At 42.6% G+C, this 20,629-nt stretch overlaps 1 protein-coding gene across 1 annotated transcript in view; it reads left to right on the plus strand.

The window, feature by feature from the left end:
- Positions 1-20,629, plus strand: part of brinp1 (bone morphogenetic protein/retinoic acid inducible neural-specific 1) — a gene marked incomplete at its 3' end in the record, with an annotated part of 247,393 nt that overhangs the window by 128,063 nt on the left and 98,701 nt on the right. The window contains 2 exon segments of the mRNA XM_084324024.1: positions 3,138-3,328; positions 12,537-12,706. Coding sequence (XP_084180150.1) covers positions 3,138-3,328; positions 12,537-12,706 — 361 coding nt within the window.

Raw genomic sequence — 20,629 nt, forward strand, 5'->3', positions numbered from 1 at the left:
TTGAGCCCATAGATATATATAGAACTATATATCTATGGTTGAGCCTGTCAGCAGTAGAGCCACTACTGCCCTGCGCTGCAACACAACAAGAGTGACTGCTCGCTTATTATGTTGTTCCGTTGGATTCGTTTTGGATTATTTGGGCTCAAACCGTACACTACACGGACCCGCGGTATCACGCTGACTGAATCGCTTGTGTTGTGGCTCAGACTCTGGATGCGTTAGACCCACCCACCTCTACCTCTGATTGGCTTACCATGACATTTTACTCAGCCTCAGCCAATCGTCAGCATGTATCCGCTTGACTCGCGCACTGCCCACTAAACAAGGAAGAACATATTGCCTCTCAGCGCAGATATCTGTCTGATGAAAGAAACAGGTTAATTCATAGTAACGTGCCGGATTTATTTGCAGTAACGGTAACAGCGTTATTGAGATTGGAAGAGTAATCCGTTAGATTACTCGTTACTGAAAAAACTAACGCTGTTACTTATTGCGCCGTTATTCCCATCACTGGTGAGAAGTGAACGATGCCTTTAGTGAGGTCTTGCTAACTGAGCGAGTGCCTGACTACGTGGCTGACTACAATATCAGTATGTGGCGCACTCAGACTACAACGCTGTGGCATTGTGTGGCAAAGACTATAACTTGTAATGGCGTATGATATTCAAGATCCCGGCCTTCCAGTTAAATTAAAGCGCCTGGCACTGGCACAAAGTAATGTAGTATATAAACCCCCCTCCACAGACTGAAAATGTGTTGACTGATATTTAACAAACCGGTCTCACTGAGAGGGTGTGAACGGGAAACGCCCAGGCAACACGGCCCGCAAGCACAAGCCACATGCTGGGCGAATTTAATTGTGCAAAAGAAACCTACCGGCCTACCCCCCCAACCGGTCCGCCACCCAACACCCCCCCCCCACTGCTTTTTATCCATGCCGGGTTGACATTTCATTCTAGCACTGTTGTTGTTGACTCCCTCCCATTGTTCCATTGTCATCACAGTGATTATGTCACTCTAAACATCCTTGTGAACCGTGTCTCAGTTTCTCTGCTGGAGGCTTTATTTTTATTATTATAAAAATAGGCCTATATATATATATAAGGAGGTTTTGCCCAGGGATATTTGTATTTCAAAGAGTACCCCTGACTGAGCCAGACTGAGTCGCCCGACTGCTCAAAACACATACGGCTCCATCACATTATGCAAGGCCTGGTCCATTGTCAAACTGACTGGCTTGGACAAAATAATTTGCATTATTATTATTTGTATTATTATTATTATTATTATTATTATTATTATTATTATAATTATAATAATAATAATAATAATAATAATAATTATTATTATTATTATTATTATTATTATTATTATTATTATTATTATTATTATTATTATTATTATTATTATTATTATTATTATTATTATTATTATTATTATTATTATTATTATTATTATTATTATTATTATTATTAATTTAAAAGTATTTCATCTCTCTTTTTAAGCTGCATACCCTCGCGGTGGCTATTACTCAGCGTGGGAGTTCTCACAGTATCACAGCAACCTTTGATGCATTTTCATAGGCGATCCAATCTCTGTGGACATAAACAGGAACAACAGGTGTATAACTCCCCGATTTGGAACGGGTCGTGACGTGACGCCATCGGAGCTGGAGCCTGATTGAACATGTAGCTAGGAGTTGGCTAGGAGTGTTTGATGGCTGCTCGCTTACTAGTTAGTAGCAAAACACAGTCGCATGCATCCCACAGAGATAGCCCCCTACGGCTACGCTTGGCATTAGCCCCTGATTAGGGGGGTTCCGGATAACACACTGTCGTCGTCTGAGCTTTTAGAAGGGGCTGAGGATAATGTCGGCTGGCACTCTCCTCCTCGGGGCGCACGCTAATTGATTTCATAGTTCAAGTTTTTTTTCACCCCTCATCCCCAGAGTGATTGAGATCACGTCGATGTTGGATCTCGGTGGATCCGATGGCTCGTAGAAGTGCACGTCAGGTTGGCCTCCAAGGCAAACGTTATCACATAAATACTTTAATACGTTTTTTTTTGACTTTTTACAATGTGAAGTGTCACTTTTGTCAAGTCAAACAAGGCGGTCCCTGTGCACGGGGTAGAATGTGTGCTTCACGAAACACAAATGTGCCCTGAGCTATTTAAATGACCGCAGACTTATTCACTTGATTTTCATTTTAATTTCACAGTCGGTCGTGTTGATCAAGCAGTCACGAAGTATGGAATCTAAAGTTTCCTAAATGTCTAAATGTCATTATGAGAGAGTACTCTCTCTCTCTCTCTCTCTCTCTCTCTCTCTCTCTCTCTCTCTCTCTCTCTCTCTCTCTCTCTCTCTCTCTCTCTCTCTCACTCTCCCTCTCTCTCGCTGTGAATTGTGATATTTTAGATCCACGTTTGCTATATTTGTTTTATAGTAATCAGCTCCTTAGACTATTTTATTTCATTATCTGAGACAATTGCTATAGTGTAGAATCATTGTGAACTGACTGAATTTACAGTTTCTGTCTGTCTTGCTATTCACAGTATCTATTCAATCTCTCTCTCTCTCTCTCTCTCTCTCTCTCTCTCTATCTCTCTCTCTATCTCTCTCTCTCTCTCTCTCTCTCTCTCTCTCTCTCTGTGAATTGTGCATAATTAAATGTACTAGATTTATTATTAAAGGTGCTATATACGTTTTTTTATGTAGAGTAATCATAAAAAAAAAGAATACATCCACAGAGCTCTTAGAAAGGTGCCGAATACCCAAACAAATTATTGATTAATGAATTTATCATTTACAAAATATTGGCGGGTCCTAAATGAATGCTGCGTGCATGTATCCCCTCGACTTCCCATTTCCCCACATGGAATGCACCTGGGTTTGATACATGACATGCTGATGCTCTAGTGCGACATCTAGTGGCTGCATCTTATCTATAGCACCTTTAATATAATTTTCTTTAAATATGGCAAGCCATTGCACTAAGAAAATAAATAAATAAATAAAAGTAGTGGATTCTGGGTTTTCAATGGACATAACCTTCAATAGCCTCACTGTGGACAGCTATCCGTTGTGTATACAGTATATGAACGGTTTCCTCTCTCTCTCTGCGTTTTCCCTGCAGGGAGTTTGCGCGTTGGAAGGTGAGGAACACGGCCATCGAGCGGAGGGACCTGATCCGGAACCCCGTGCCTCTCATGCCGGAGTTCCAGCGGAGCGTCCGCCTGCTCGGCCGCAGACCCTCCACGCAGCAGTTCATCGACACCATCATCAAGAAGTATGGCACCCACATCCTCATCTCTGCCACCCTGGGAGGTAAGGCTGCTTCCACTCGCTTGCCGCTGCACTTTCATTCTCGGTTAATGTCAGCTTACGAAATAAAAAGTGTTTGACGGTTTATTTTACGCTCGTAGCCGTGCAGATGTTATCTAAAGGGCCCTAAGGAGCAACGACGTTCCTTGTTTTGAGACCATTTGAGAATCATCTGAGAAGCCATTGAGTTCTCAATATTGTCTCATTTGGCCTCTAAAATTTAAGTATATGATTTGTGGACATTTGCTGGTTCCCAAATAAGCATAGACAGAAATACATTTTAGATCTCCCAGGCAATGGTATACGTCACATAATTCAATTTACTTACTCAGAAGCATTTAATATTACCTAAACAAAAAATCTGAGCCACTTATATGTCAAATCCCTAATGGGGGCTGACAGCTTGATTAGAACGATAAATGTGTTATTTTCACTCCAAGTCGCATTCAATTCATCAACACCCAGTAAACAGAAAAACGGTTGAAAATGTTAGACGTTGGACTATTTCAACAACTTTAGGTGTTTGACAAATAAGTGGCCCAGATTTTATGTTTAGGAAAGTAACATTTTATTACGTTTGTACCATCGCCCAGGAGATCAAAGGTTAATTTCAGTCTATGTTAATTTCCCCGGCTCTGAAATGAAGCAAACAAAGCCTAGCGGTACATACTGTATACAGCCGGGAACCAGCAATGTGAACATGCACGGCATGTCCTATAAGACTATACGACTTTCAATAAGACTTCCTACGGTAATCTTATTTTTTAGGTTTATTCTGTGTCCAGGGCACCAGCTCTGGTGCTGAGTGTCTTTTCTTTTTTTTTGGTCCAATAACGACATAACTAATTTTAAATAGACTTTCACCACTTCAACATTAATATATCAAACCAGAGGCACTGGGGCCTTAAGCATTAAACAGGAGAGAGAACCCAGACAGCAGTCTCTCTATCACCCCCCTCCCCTCTTTTTTTTCTTCTTTTTTTTGCAAATTTACAAGTTCACCTGAATGTCAAACAGTTGGCTTTAATAATTCAGATAAGTCGCGGGGAGGAATATCATGGGCAGGGAGGGGTTTAGAGTTCCAATATCACATATACACCAGACTGCAAGGTGATTCACCCTCTAAGACACTAATTATGGAAAAGCGGAAATGTGATATTGTGGTGAAATATTGCATGAGGGGGTAAAATATAAATAAGGCAACCAGGCCTAAGGAGAATGATTCACCGCTGCCATAGATGAGCAGGTGATTAAAAGTGGATGATAGATGAGAAAATCATGATCCACAGAAATTATTAGTCTCCCACTACCCCTCCTCTCTATCTCTACCCCCCCCCCCTCTTTCTCCTTCTCTCTATCTCTCTTTATTATGGCGTTTTAACATTCGCCAAAATGCTTGATTGTGATTGGTCAATAGCGCTCGTTTGCCCCTAACAGCGGTCAATTATTTCTTGATAATTCACCGCTGCTACGGGCAACGCGCAATAATGACCGCTGTTAGGGGCAACAGAGCGCTATTGACCAATCACAATCAAGCATTTTGATTGCAGTCACGAAAGCTAAGCTTTACCATTATGCACAGCTGCACTACATCAAGTCCACACACCTGCCGGCGATGACAGAGGAGCAACAGAACAACTGTGTCTGCATTTGATCTCGTCTTGTCGATGGTGTAAAATGAATTACGTATATTGTTTGTAAGTTAGCCCTCTAATAAGCGGGATAATGTATAGCTATACTCTGTCATTGTCCAGAACGCCATGTCGGTCAATTATTTTGCGACAATGACCTCGTCGCAAAACATTATCCATACATTATCCCTTACTTATATACCCTCTCTCTCCACCCCCCCATCTCTCTCCCTCTCTATATCTCTCTCTCTCCCTACCTCTATCACTCTCTCTACCCCCCTCCTTTTCCTCTCTCTCTCTCTTTCTCTCTCTCTCTCCCACACTCTTTCGTTCTCTCTCTGGTCACTGTTCCTCCTTTACCTTTTGGTAAAGTGTCTGCCGCTCTCCCCCCTCTCTGCCTATATCCCCCCTCTCTGTCTCTCTCCCCGCTCTGCCTCTCTCCTCTCTATCTCTATCCCCCCATATCTGTATCTCCCCCCCTCTCTGTCTCTCTCCCCCACCTCTGTCTCTCTATCCCCTCTATGTATCTCTCTCCCCCTTCTATGTCTCTCTCCCTGCTCTCTGCCTCTCTCCCCCCTGTCTCCCCCCATCTCTATCTCTCTATCCTCTCTCTGTCTCTCTCCCCCACCTCTGTCTCTCTCCCCCCTGTCTCCCCCCCATCTCTATCTCTCTCCCTGCTCTCTGCCTCCCTCCCCCCTGTCTCCCCCCATCTCTGTCTCTCTCCCCCCTCTCTGCCACCCCTCTCTGTATCTCTCCCCGCTCTCTGTCTCTCTCTCTCTCTGTCTTTACCCCCTCTATCTCTACACCCCCCTACCCACCCCCTCCTCTTCCTCATTCTCCTATCCAACACTAAGTGTCACCAGCTCATCTTCAACCTTGAGGGCATTTTTTCATGAGAGTTACTGCGCGGTGGTCTGTCATCCCAATCTCACCGCCTGCCCATTAAAGAACACCATTATATGAACCGATAAACCCGGGTGGAACCAGGAGTGTACGGAAAAGCCTGGGCCCCGCAGGCCCCCCCCCCCCCCCCCACCCGGCTGTTACATCTAAAACGATAAGGGAAGAATGTAACAGGATGATGCTCTGCTCCGTATGGCTGGAGAGCACTTCTGATGAAATGCTGCCTTACCTGAGCGAGCAGGAGATGGGGCTTTTCTTGTGTGAGGATGTTTTTGTTGTCACAATCTTATAGGACCGGGAGGTGTTTGTTTTTTAAAGCTGCGATAATCGTTTTCTGACAGTATTTTTCACATTTTCAAAACTTGTTGACCACCTGCCATCAGAACGTCTTGGCGATGATCAACCCTTCGCCACCAGTCTCTTGTTATTCCATAATTTATTTTCTTTACTGAAAAAACCTGTCCCGAGCTTTAGCGCCGCCTACTACTAAACATAATTATGCATTTAAAACATTTATTTTATTTTATAATTTTTCCAGTGAATCTCTTAATTACATCAATATTGTGCTGGCAGAAGCCTGATGATCTCAAAAACAAACAAAAAACTCTATTAAACCATGTAGAGAACTCACAGTCCAGCAAGATTAAATTCAGCATAAGGCGGCCATTTTGTGATATTGACCAGAACTCTGAAACTCTGAAACCACTCTGCTCTCGAGATGAAAGAGCATTGGAATGTTGATTAAATGTATGGCCCATGCTGAGAGACACACACATGCAACAACTCTATCACACAGAAAGACGTTTTTATGACAAATTGATAATGACAAATAATGAAAATATGCCGCAAACTGTTTTAACCTCTGATGCTCTGAACAGATTTTATAACCAGAATAAGAGTTTGAGTCTGATTTAAGTGATGTCTGATATCTTAAAGATCTAGGCCAGCCCACACAAAGAAGGTTATGCATAACTAATTATGTGGGATGGGAAGTTAAATGACACCTAAAGGACAGTGGCAAAAAACGATTGCCAATAATAACCATTATCTGAATTAAACTTTTGTTTGTTTTATATATAACTAACCTTACTGTCATGCACTTGTCCTAATAAACTAACCTACACTGTAGCACTCACACTTTGATGAACATTGTTACTCAGCTGATAGAGTTGTGCCCTTCCTGATGACTTGTCGTACAGAACTTGTAAGTTGCTTTGGATAAAAGTGTCAGCTAAATGACTAAATGTAAAATGTAGGGCTGTCCCCGACTAAGGATTTGGATGGTCGACTATGATTGGCAAAAATTTGCCGTTAGTCGACTATTGGTTTATCATTCCATTTGGGCTGTGGGGGGTGCTTAATGTCTGAAGGAGTCGACTGAAGGCTTCTTGTCCTCTGCAAAAGCATGCAATTGGTCCACTGATGGATACATCTTTGTTACGATGGTGCCGCTTTGCTGGCATGATGTGGTGGAACTCAGTTTGCAGTGTAGAACGGAGAGATAAACAGGATACAGGAGACGGCGTAGTGGTGAATAATAAGGCTTTTACTTCAAAACAACAAACACGACTGACAACAACGGTAACAATTAAACAATGAACCAGCAAGTGTCTGCTTGTCCACAACACCTAATATACAAACACTAATTAGAGACAGAGGGTAATTACAAACAGGACACAGGTGTGGTAGACAGAAACAACAGAACACAGAGCACACTGGGAAAAACAATAACAATTGAACAACAAGACTAAAACATATTTACAAAACACAGACAGGGGAACACAAGTCTAACAAAGTGGAGACAACAACGACAACACAGACAATAAACATAATAAACATAAATGGCAGTAAATAATAGTAATCAGGTGAGTGAGCTGATGCCAGATCTGCATCAGCCCACCGGTTGGCCATGTTGTATTATGAAGGGGTGTATGGAAGGGGAGTTGAGACGATACGACACCTGATCTAGCCGAACCGGGAGGAGGGTTGCCGTCCGGTCCCGCAGGACCGGAGGAAGCGTTACACATCTTGATATTTGTCTAGTCTAGTGTGTTCATTAAATGGGTGAAATCCTCTTTCAGTACCTCTGTGCCTGTTTTCGTAGGCAGTTAGCCTCTGGTATGCGTGCCATTAGCGTTAGCCATGCTTTTAGGCCTCTTTTCTTTTGGAAAGAATGATACAAAAAAAAATTTAAAATTAAAATTATTAATTCTTTTACATTTTTTTTTTTATATATATTCAACTAAGAGGTTGGCCAGTCGACTACGGCTCCTTTCGGCCGATTAATCGACTAATCGACTAATAGGGGTCAGCCCTAGTCAAATGTAAATGTAATAAAAAAAAATCTGATTTTCGGGAGATGACATGCCTCATCAATTCGCCGACGGCTGATTCAAATCTGCCTCTTCAAGATAACGAAGGAAATTTGGAAAATATCTTGTCCTCCAGTTAGGAAGATGCTCCTCATGGAATCGACCTCGCTCAGAGAGAATTACGGACTTCAATAGAGCTCCTGTTTTCAGCACATGTGTGCAACTGTGTGTTTTTGCTTACTGAAGGACAACAGAGTCCATTGGCTTCAGCATTGCTGCAGTAGCGCTGTGAGCCTTCGTCTTATCTCCAGCACCCTGGCCAAGAAACTGTACGCGAGCGTGAGCCATGGAGAGATGATATCACTGAGGATCCACAGTAGCAGCGCTGCAACTCCAACTGCACAGAACTAAACCACTCGTCGCCAATAACCTTTCCTGTCTGAATCAAAGTGAATCTCCACCTGTCATCAAGCCACTTTTCTTCCTCGTTGCCCCCATCAACCCTGTTCAAAAAAGTACTGTGGGTATGGTAATTTGTGACATATTGGGAATCGATGCAAATTAATTAGGCTCAAATAAGTTAGATTAGAGTATTTCAATACCAATTATCTACTGAATTCAAATGCAGTCTGTATATGTGCAAGTATAGCCTAACCTGTCAGCTTACCTGAGCTAAGCTCATAAGTACCGTAGTATATTGATGGTTTTTAGTATTCTAAAAGTAATAACCTTCATCACGTGATTATTTTCAATGTATTCTATTTCTACTATCACCCTAACTTCATATCCTGTATTGCGTGCATCCGTTTCTGTCTGGTCATATGAAGTAATGAGTCACATACTTCAGGGTCACATACTCACTATGTGATGATGAGCCTTACATAACGAGTTGACTGTTCATCTGTTATGTATTTAAAATGAACAGTGGTGTCCCCGAGTCATATTATTAATTATTTAACCAGAATATATGAAAGTGTTTATATATAAGATAAGATATTCCTTTATTGATCCCTGTGGGGAAATTCAGGGGACATATTATAACTCAGAATATTATTATAAACACTTAATATATTCTGGTTTATATTGTGTCAACATTTAAGACTATGTTGTATCAGAAATGGTGACTTTTGCTTTGTTGTTGGAGGTTGAATTACATTATTAAAGATTACAACACAGTAACCAGACAGTCAGGGGTTTAAATACAATACTTCATACAATTCATAGCCATGTTCTTTAACCATATTAAAAATGTTGTTCGATCGATACAATTTCGCCCACAAAAGATGTTTGCAATACCTACTAGTATGGATGCATGGGATGGATGCGCCTGGACCTCCCTCTGGGGCTACTGGCCACACCGAGATGAAACTGATATAATCTTCTCGTCTGACTCTGGGGAAGATGTTAAATAAGGAATTGTGCACCTCTTCCACCACAGGCGATGTCATCTGATAATTTGATGTCAATGCTGTTGATTGTTGAACGTCTATGTTTGTGTTCAGGTTTAAGTGAAATGAGGCAGGTTTTTTTCTCCTCCCTCCTGAGGAAGGCCCTTGGTAATAAATCTTCCAGCATTCTTCCACCTTTAAGGCAGGGAGGTGTAATGTGTTCTATAAGCCATCCCACAGTGCTACCATTAGCAACACATTGGAGCTCCCACTGCCATCACATCGCATTAAAGCCGCACTTGCACTCTCAACCCTCTGCTTGCAACCACCGCTGCACACACATACACACGCGTACACACACACACACACACACACACACACACACACACACACACACACACACACACACACACACACACACACACACACACACACACACACACACACACACACACACACACACACACACACACACACACACACACACACACACACACACACACACACACACACACACACACACACACACACACACACACACACACACAGCACTAGGCAGATACACACAGACTCACACGCACGCTCCAAGCCCTCGACAGACAGCATTAATGATATACAGGTAAATCAATACCTTCCCCCTCACGTTTTGCTTTTATATATCCATCAGCTTGTATTATTTCATTACTTCAGCCAATAAAAAGTGCCCCTGCCTGGCAATAATGTATATCCATAAAACTGTGAATGTCATAATTTGGCCAAAAGACACATTGTGAACACACGTACGCCTTTTGTACAAATCAATTCAGGTTTTTATTTATTTATTTATTTATTTATTCATTCATTTATTTGGGGGGGGGGGGGGGGGGGGGGTGCCCCATGTGAGAATGCAAGACAATAAAAGAGAACCCAAATCAATAAAAGAGAATGAATGAAGGCAGCCATTGTTCGAAGCCCGGGAGGTAATGGTTTCACTGGGGCAGGAGTGGGGTGGTAAGTGCAACGTATTTATGCTCAGGAGCCCTACTTTAAGCTACAGTACAATAAGTTGTAGTGGGGGCAAAGTGACTGATCATGGGCTAATGTGGAACCATTATCCTTGTGCAGTAAGCCAAGGGTACGTGAGTCACTTTCCCTGGCGTCCCCTGAGGGGGCAGGGGGTTTGGCGAGTGCGGAGGATGACGGTGGGGGTCAGGGAAAAGGGACTTGCCCCCCCTCTCCTTTGTGGTTGCCCTCCAACCAGGCGTGAGACATTGCCCCCCACCGCCCCCCCCCCCCTCCCCCCCGCCCCCCCCCCCCCCCCCCTCCCCCCCGCTGCTGCTGCCCCCCCCTCCTCCTGGTCGCGGCCGCCACAAGTTAAATGACCAATCCCGTTGCATCGCTGGGGGCCGAATAACCAATCACAGAGCAGGGTGCTGGAGCATAATGTGACATGCTCTTGAATGAGTCCAGGGCATTACGGTTTGCCCTTTTGAATGCAAATTTTGAGGAGGCTATGTGTGCGTGTGTGTGTGTGTGTGTGTGTGTGTGTGTGTGTGTGTGTGTGTGTGTGTGTGTGTGTGTGTGTGTGTGTGTGTGTGTGTGTGTGTGTGTGTGTGTGTGTGTGTGTGTGTGTGTGTGTGTGTGTGTGTGTGTGTGTGTGTGTGTGTGTGTGTGTGTGTGTGTATGTGTGTGTGTGTGTGTGCGTGCGCATTCGTGTGTGCGTGCGTGCGTGTGCTTGTGGGTGAGATTGTGGATTGGGGATTGGGGATTTGAGTGTTTGTTTGCTTGTTGTTTCTGTGTTTCTGTGAGGGGGGAGAGGGAGCGAGGGATGCATGTGTGTATAAGGAGCTGCTCAACCTTTAATGGTCTGTCAACAAACAAGTGTTAGCATACCGTACGACAGGCCAATCATCAGGGCTGCTGTTTGTTGCCGCGTAGAAAGAGTTAGCGCTGCTGCCGCGCCGGAGTGTTTGCAGTTCTTCCTCGGTGGTGGCGCGGGAGCGCTTACAGAAAGGTCACCGCCTCAGTGTGAACGCAATCCACTCACTTCTAAGTCCTCAACACCTTCGACCTTTACCCGTGCATAGGGGAGTGGGTTATGGTGGGATGCCTTCTTCAGTACGGTGACATTTAGATTGAGCGAAAGCAATAACTCCTGACATTATGATTGTAGCGTTGTCGTAAAAAAAAAGTGCTTTGTAATGTAATTAAGTAAATCAGTTTTTAAAGGAAGGTCACTGTGGCTGTTGCTAAGCAGCTTTATATTTGACTGGCGGGATGATGATATGCATATGATGATGTGCAATAAATCATAATAATAAAGACATTTTATAAATGAATGATATCTTTCACAGGAATGGTAACTATCTAAGAAAAAAAGAATACGCAGATATCATAGACTAGCTACAGGCTTTCCATTAACCCTTTCATGTGCATGATCCTGCATGTGAATAGAACTTAATGATGTCGTAATGGCTACTTGTTATTGAAAGCTATAGAGAGTTCTACGGTAGGATTAAATTAATTATCAAGTTACAACTTGTCACATCAAATGCCCCACAAAGAGGATGCGGTATCTATTTCATAGTAATGCCATCAACTATAAACCCGATACACCTCTCCGTACTCACACTGGTACAGAAGGGTAAATGAGTCCAGATCTAACACAAATTAACTATAGTTTGTAACTAGCTCAGACACAAGATCCCAATAAACAGTAATACGATAAATGCTTGATTCATAATATCTTGCAGGTAATGTGTCCACTTTTGAGGCTGTTTACATGTTTGTGAAACTAAATGAAGCACACTTTAATTAAAATATTCACAATATCCATTTGACATTAAAAGATTTGCATGTAACTAATTTCCTTTTATATATATTTATTAAAAGTTATTTGAAACCAGAACTCGCTTGCTTTTGCTTTAGCCATCGACAGTGAGCCACTCGGAAAGAGAGAAAGCTGCGGCCATAAGCTCTTCTTCTGTGTTCTCTGCAGGAGAGGAGGCGCTGACTATGTACATGGCCAAGACCAAGCTGGACAGGAAGCTGGTCAACGCCACCCAGAATGTGGAAGCCCTCCACCAGCTGGCCTCCTCCTACTTCATCGACCGCGACGGCACCATGAGGAAGCTGCACGAGATCCAGATCTCCACCAACGCCATCAAGGTGGGAGTCACCATGTGCACGCACACACACATGCACACGCACATGCACACGCACATGCACACACACACACACACACACACACACACGCACACACACACACACACACACACACACACACACACACATTTGATTATACCCGTGCGCACGGAGTGTTGCGAAGGGGGTATCGCTAATCGCTCCTGTCCGTGTGTCTGTCTTCACCAGCCGTAGTTCCTACGGTTCTGATTTGGATGAAACATTGCACGGAGGTTGACAGCAGTGATGTCGCTCAACAACTATTTGATTTGAATTAATATCGGCAGCACTTCTCATATTGCACACGTAAGGAAACAAATTTCTAAAACGATTTTTATTGTGAATAAAGTTAAATATGTATTAAGATAACAAAGCAATGCGAACATTGTACTGTAGTGTGCACTCATATTGCCTTATATTAATTACTGTGTGGAAGTATGGGGTAACACCTATAAGAGTAATATAACACCACTGTATCTCCTACAGGCCGAGAGCTATTAGGATTATTTGTAAAGCAGACTATGGAGAACACACCAACATATTATTGATTAATTCTGGATTATTGAAATTCTGGGCTAGTTAAATTACATACATTAGTAGTTATGCACAAGGCCAAAAGTAAAGCATTACCAGCCAATCTACAAAACAGGTTTGTCCTCATATCACAGAATGGAGAGCATAGAAGGGAAGGTCATTTTAAACATCAGTGTGCTGCACGGACAACCCTGAAACAGATGTGTATATCAGTGGTGGGAGTCAAACTCTGGAATTATCTTTATAATGAGTTGAAGTACTGTACAAATATGTTCCAACAAAAAAATACTTTTAAATTGTGGTATGACCAAACCAGAAAATCATAGAGCAAGTTAAATTACCCAAATCAGAATTTGTTTTAACCATATAGGTTCAAGGTGCAATGTAGTCTTTCTTATCCCTGATTGACAATGTATGGTATAGTACAGACTGCAATAATCACATCCATATCAGGCACAATAACACAATAATACAAAAATCACAGAAATCACAATTAATGATTAAAAACAGCAGGGACTATGAGTTTGAGTCAATATGACTGAATACAAAACACAATGGGATCACATTGACTCATTTAAAAGAGCAATGGCAACAGGGACAAATGAGTTATTGAGTCTATTGGTCGCATCTTGGCCGATTATACCTGCAACCGAACGGAAGCAACTCATTTGACAGGGGGTGGCTGGGATCATCCAGGATTCACTGGGCCTTCCTCAATGTCCTGACCTTATAAGACGGGTCATTTAGGGTTGTGCCTGTTATTCTGCTGCACACTTTGACAACGCCCTGCAGTTTATTTGAATTGTTGATGGCAAGTGAACCGTACCAACTTACAAAAGCAAATGTGAGGACTGACTCAATAAAACAAGAATACACATTTTTCATGAAGGTCAACATTCAGAGTGCACGCGCTAAGACTGTTTATCATATGAGGGACGGTGCTACTCAGACTTGGACCATAGTAATCATCAAAAAGGAAAGTACGGGAGCACATAGATCATCTTAAAACACTGATGTTTTGACAGAACAGTGTCTTCTTCAGAGTAATGCAGCATTGGAAACACAGTTTATTTTAATCCTGTTGTTTCTAGGCTAGAGAAAGGGAGTGGGAGGAGTGAATCAGTACCGCAGGCTGGATTGGTAATTAGTACATATAACATTGACCTTTACCAAATTAATAGACAAAGAGATCAGTAGATTGTCAACTGCATAAATATAAGACGGCAGCAATGGAGTGACCTTATAGAAAGCTGAAGAGGAATTGTCATTCTCCACTGAGTTTCATCTGGAAAATGTCTCTTCTGAGTGAACAATTAGCACCTCTGGGGAGGGGAAATTGTGGTGTTTCAAAACTATTACAGTTTGTCTTGTTTGCTGATGATACAATAATTTTTTGCTTTGGAAATAATTTAAAGGAACTAGCTGAATATATTGTGTATGAAATGACAAAGCTAAAGAAATGGTTTGATGTAAATAAGCTATCACTGAATCTGAAAAAAACTAAATTTATGATTTTTGGCAATCGAAAACTAGATGAAAATATAGTACTGACCATAGATGGAGTTGATATAGAATTTGACAGTTAATGAATTTCGTTTTCTTGGTGTGATTATGGATGATAAATTAACATGGAAATCGCACATAGCACACATTAAAAAAAAGATGTCCAAGAGTATTTTTGTTATGAATCAAGTAAAGGATGTGTTAGAGTATGAGGCAATGAGAACACTCTACTGTTCACTCATCTCACCTTATATCAGTTATTGTGTTGAAGTATGGGGGAATACTTATGGGACCAATATAAAACCATTATATATACTACAGGGCTGTAAGAATCACACATAAAGTGAGTTATCGAGAACACACAAATACATTATTTATTAAATCTAGAACAATTAAACTTGAAGACATGGTTAAGTTTCAAACAATGTTAATTATGTTTAGGGAAAGAAATAATACACTGCCAGAAAAACTAAATATTTTTCATTTAGAAAGTGAGTTTAGTAGGAGAAAATACAATTTTAAACATCAGTTTGCACGTACCACACTTAAACAGATGTGTCCTTCAGTTATTGGTGTACAGTTGTGGAATTCTCTCCATAGCGAGCTTAAGGGATGTAATAGTGTTTATCAATTCAAAAAAAATTATAAAAAAAAGAAATGTAGTCAGTATGAAAATCAAATGTGATCTGAATAGTGACATATTTTCTTTTTTTGGTCTCTTTCTTTTATTCTTTATTATTATTATTATTATTTAATTTTTTCTTGTTTCTTGTTCTTGTCTGTTTCTTGTATAATGGTATAAATTATTATTTGTGTAAATTAGGTTGTACGCAGACCATTAAGTAAATACTTGTTTAGTTTAGGAATAAGGGGCAGGTAACTATAAGGTTTATTCTTCTTCCTGCTCCTTTTGTCCATGGAATGATATTTATGATTGTGTAATGAAGAAACTCTGATTGTATGATTCCATGTGGCAAATAAAAACTCTGAACTGAACTGAACTGAAATCTGTGGGGTTTGAAACAAAGAAATCAGTATATTGTCAACTTCATAAAAATAACTCATCAAATTTACTTGTACATTAACTCATTCAGCGCCAGGGGGCGCTAGAACGCCATCGCTTTAATCAATGGGGAGACTGCGAAATTGTGCTTAAAATATATCTTATAGTATAGCTATGTGTCTAATACACCCGTCGATTGTCAGTGAGTTGCTTCCAGTCAACATGCACGAAACAGATTGTTTTTTCATCCGAACATTTCCATTTTATACCGTTTTGAATATGAGTATAGTTTTGGTGATTCTTAGTAATCCCAGGAAAAGACGCGATAATAGCGTTTTAGTGGAATACACTTATCACGTTGGCCTGATTATCGAATCTTCCTGAAATCAACGCTAGATTATCATTATTATGTCTCCCCCCCCCCCCCCCCCCCCCACCGCAGCCAACGGTAAAAAGCACAACACATTCCACACAGACAGCTTCGATCGCGGTAGAAAGAAATATCAGATCAACGCAAGATTGGATAGAGTCCTTACCTGGTCAATTATCTGATCGCCATTCCAAATACTGCTCATGGAGGTCCGTCCCACATTGTCCGGCATTGCATATGAAGGGGAAAAATGAATGGATATAGCTAATAAAAGAAATAACGATTAAAACCCGAGTTTTCTCGTGATTGGTGCTGAACGGTTGGCGAGTTAACCCGACTTTTCTCGTGGCTGGTGCTGAATGAGTTAAAGCCACATACGCTGTGAAGAAAATTTAGCTCCACTGAGATCAATTCTTGGATCCAGAACACTTCTATTTTTAGTCATCCATTCATATCCAGTCAGAAGGAGGACTGATCTGTAGAGTGAGAAACAGCTAAATCAGTGGATTGTCAATTTGTATTGTGACGAGTCTGGTGGTGTTCAGGCTCAACATGGTTCAAAACAAACAAATTCAATTGTCCACACAAGTACAATTTCAATAAATGTAAACAAACATATTGCAGCTAATACAGTTTGAAACTCATCGTGTAGGTATCAAGAGGTCAGTCAGTCAAATAGAGAATGAAACCTCTTTGTTTATATTTGATAGAATTCACAACAATAATTAGTTGTTTGTCTTTCATCTCTGTCTTTCATCCCTTACAGAAAACCATTATGGTATAGTATGAATGGTCATTGTATACATTTACCATAGCACAGCAAATTCACACTAGTTTACACACACACACACACATACACACACACACACGCACACGCACACGCACACGCACACACACGCACACGCACACACATACACACACCTGGCACATCTCCCCCCCAAGGAGCACCTTTCCCTGCTTCTTTGTTGTCGTAAGTGACAGGCGGATGAAGAGGTTCTGGCAGGCGGGACTCCAAGTAGCAGGAAGTCAAGCATGACAAAATTAAGCAGAATTGACAATGACTGCTGAGTCAGAGAGAGAGAGAGAGAGAGAGAGAGAGAGAGAGAGAGAGAGAGAGAGAGAGAGAGAGAGAGAGAGAGAGATAGAGAGAGAGAGATAGAGAGAGAGAGAGAGAGAGAGAGAGAGAGAGGCAGCTAAGTAGCAATGTGGCTACTTTCAATACATTTTCAATGTATAGTTGCATATGCAGCCATGAGGTACACAATGTAGAGGAGCGTATGCAGCCACGAGGTACATGATGTAGAGGAGCGTATGCAGCCACGAGGTGCATGATGTAGAGGAGCGCATGCAGCCGTGAGGTACATGATGTAGAGGAGCGTAATGCAGCCATGAGGTACACTATGTAGAGGAGCGTATGCAGCCACAAGGTACACGATGTAGAGGAGCGTATGCAGCCACAAGGTACACGATGTAGAGGAGCGTATGCAGCGACAAGGTACATGAGGTAGAGGAGCGTATGCAGCGACAAGGTACATGAGGTAGAGGAGCGTATGCAGCCGTGAGGTACATTATGTAGAGGAGCGTATGCAGACATGAGGTACATGATGTAGAGGAGCGTCTGCAGCCGTGCGGTACATGATGTAGAGGAGCGTCTGCAGCCACGAGGTAGAGAAGCGTCTGCAGCCACGAGGTACACGATGTAGAGGAGCGTCTGCAGCGACGAGGTACATGATGTAGAGGAGCGTCTGCAGCGACGAGGTACATGATGTAGAGGAGCGTCTGCAGCGACGAGGTACACGATGTAGAGGAGCGTCTGCAGCGACGAGGTACATGATGTAGAGGAGCGTCTGCAGCGACGAGGTACACGATGTAGAGGAGCGTCTGCAGCGACGAGTACATGATGTAGAGGAGCGTCTGCAGCGACGAGGTACATGATGTAGAGGAGCGTCTGCAGCGACGAGGTACATGATGTAGAGGAGCGTCTGCAGCGACGAGGTACATGATGTAGAGGAGCGTCTGCAGCCGTGAGGTACATGGTGTAGAGGAGCGTATGCAGCCGCGCAGGACTGACTGGCTGGCTGGCTGGCTGACTAAGTGAGTGAGTGAGTTAGCCAGACCTTCCATTCATCAGATATTACTTCCACTAACTGACTTCACATACTTTCTCATTCCTCATGATTCCTACATTCACAACTCAAAGCCGAATAAATGGTTTATTTGATAAAGTCTTTCATCAATGCCTATATATTCTCGAAGTAATTTAGATTCTTTTTTCCCCCTTTCTTTTTTCTTTGGAAGGGGGGGGGACCCGGGATTAACAATAGGCACTCCACTCGTCAGATAAGAGTGAGGCAGCCACTTCACTCACATCCAGAAGTACAATGGCACTTGAAAGGGAGCCGAGCATGGCGTATTAAGCTATATACACAGATCGAACGAGGACCAGGGATCTGTAAAACACAAGACGTCAGCGAGGCGTCCGCTCCTCCCCTCCCAGGAAGGGATGCGTCTGAAGGGCAGGAGGAGAATAGAAACAGTCAGGGAAACAGGGAGGAAAACACTCGGGGGCCTCGCTTTGCCCATTCGCATAATAGCTTCCCTCCCCACTCTGTGTCTTTGAATGCACTCCGTAACAATATGCACTTGTCAGAAATACTATAACCCAAAATCGTCTCAGGGCCAAACTTGCCTCCTCCTACTTCTGCGTGTACCGTAAATTGGTGAAGACAGTTCTCCTTCAGTCACGTAGCCAGCAGACAGAGAGAGAGAGAGAGAGGGAGAGAGAGAGAGAGAGAGAGAGAGAGAGAGAGAGAGAGAGAGAGAGAGAGAGAGAGAGAGAGAGATCAGAAACATGCAGAGGAAGCAGAGTCTGGAATAGAGAGCATAGATCTATAGACACAGAGAGAACGGAGGGTCTTGCTTCTTCAATATTGATTCAGTATGGCTGGGAGGAGTCCTACTGCTGCAGAGTGCAAAACTGCGCGCAACAGCAGAAAACGCACACAAACAGACACACACACACAGACACACACACACACACACGTGCGTCGATAAAGCAGAAATGTAATAAAGACCTTTCTTTCCTGTCTGCAGGTAAGCAGATTGGAAGTCAGATTTGCTTTGTTTTGGGTCAAAGTCGTTTTGTGAGATCGATGTAATTGATGCCGCCTCCATAAGGAGGTTTTCTTCCGGATGACGTTATCACATGTAGAGTCTTATCAGGGAGGCGCACGTGCTATCGTACTTAATCAAAGCCTATTACGCACACACAGAGGCAAAGACATATCGTACACATCTTACTGCACACACACATGCACGTATAAACACCTATACACACGGGTGGGGGCACAGGCGTTAGAGGACTTGCATGGAATGCTGGTGTAGTTGTCTTGTTTCCCATTTTTTCCTTTCTAGCCATTGGTGACCAAACCTTCGAACGAAAAATGCCTAATTGCTGTGCAGTGCCAACAGTTTTGGGTGCATTAATCAATTACATTTACATTTAGAACTCCAGCAGCTCGAAATGTTGTGCATATTAGCATAGTAGGTCATAATAATATAGGCGAGGTAGATTCCTTAGTAGCAGTGTGCATACTGAGGAATAGTACATACAGTATACAAAGGTTATTATTATACATATTTTTTTCATTTCAGATTTTGATTGAAGAAGTATGTTTTTATTGGGTGGGTTTCGGCTGTCCTGACTGTGGTGGGAAGTTTGTTCCACCACTGCGGAGCGAGGACTGATTTTCTTTGATGACCCCCCTGGAGTGGATCTGAGGCGGCCAGAAGATGTAGAGCGTAGAGGTCTTACTTATTACTCTACGTATTACTCCCTGGGAGCAGTAACTTGTTACATTACTTATTACATTACTTTAGTTACACCTCCCAGAATTGCTTACTTTCTTACCGCCACAATTCGGTACGACGTAGCCACCTCGCCTGTGTGCCTCAGTGTGAATGATCACGTGGACCGGTCCCCGCGGCGACGCAGAGTGCAGCACCTCTGTCTGTCTCCCTGCGACGCGTCCGCTACGGAAGCATTCTTACGCTGCAAGCTCGACCCGTTTATCCAATGAACCGTCATCCCCAGAAAGCTTTTATCGTTAGCAGTCCAGATGTCGGCCGTCATAGAGACATAGTCCATCTCTTTAAATGCCTGCTTCAGCTCAGCTTCCATCAAAGTATATTCCTTGTCTAGATAGCTTGAAAATGATTTTTTTTTTATCCTTCCTTTGATTTTTCCCCGATGATCTGTCTGAAAGACGGAGAGTCACTCGTAGGCATTGGCAACATTTCATTTACCACATGTACAGCCACACGCTTCTTTAGTTCTTTGTCACGTATAACCTGTCCTCAGTGTAAAAGCTTTTTGGTGTTGTTTAGCCATTGTTGGGCTACAGCCATCCATCATCGGTGGGGTGTTTTTCTACAAGCTTCACGTTGCTGTGATGTTGTAGCTGGTGTTCTGAGGTTGTGTTTTTCATAGAGAAAGGAG

Source organism: Notolepis coatsorum (genome assembly GCF_963971535.1).
Source record: "Notolepis coatsorum genome assembly, chromosome: 11".
Classification (NCBI taxonomy): domain Eukaryota; kingdom Metazoa; phylum Chordata; class Actinopteri; order Aulopiformes; family Paralepididae; genus Notolepis; species Notolepis coatsorum.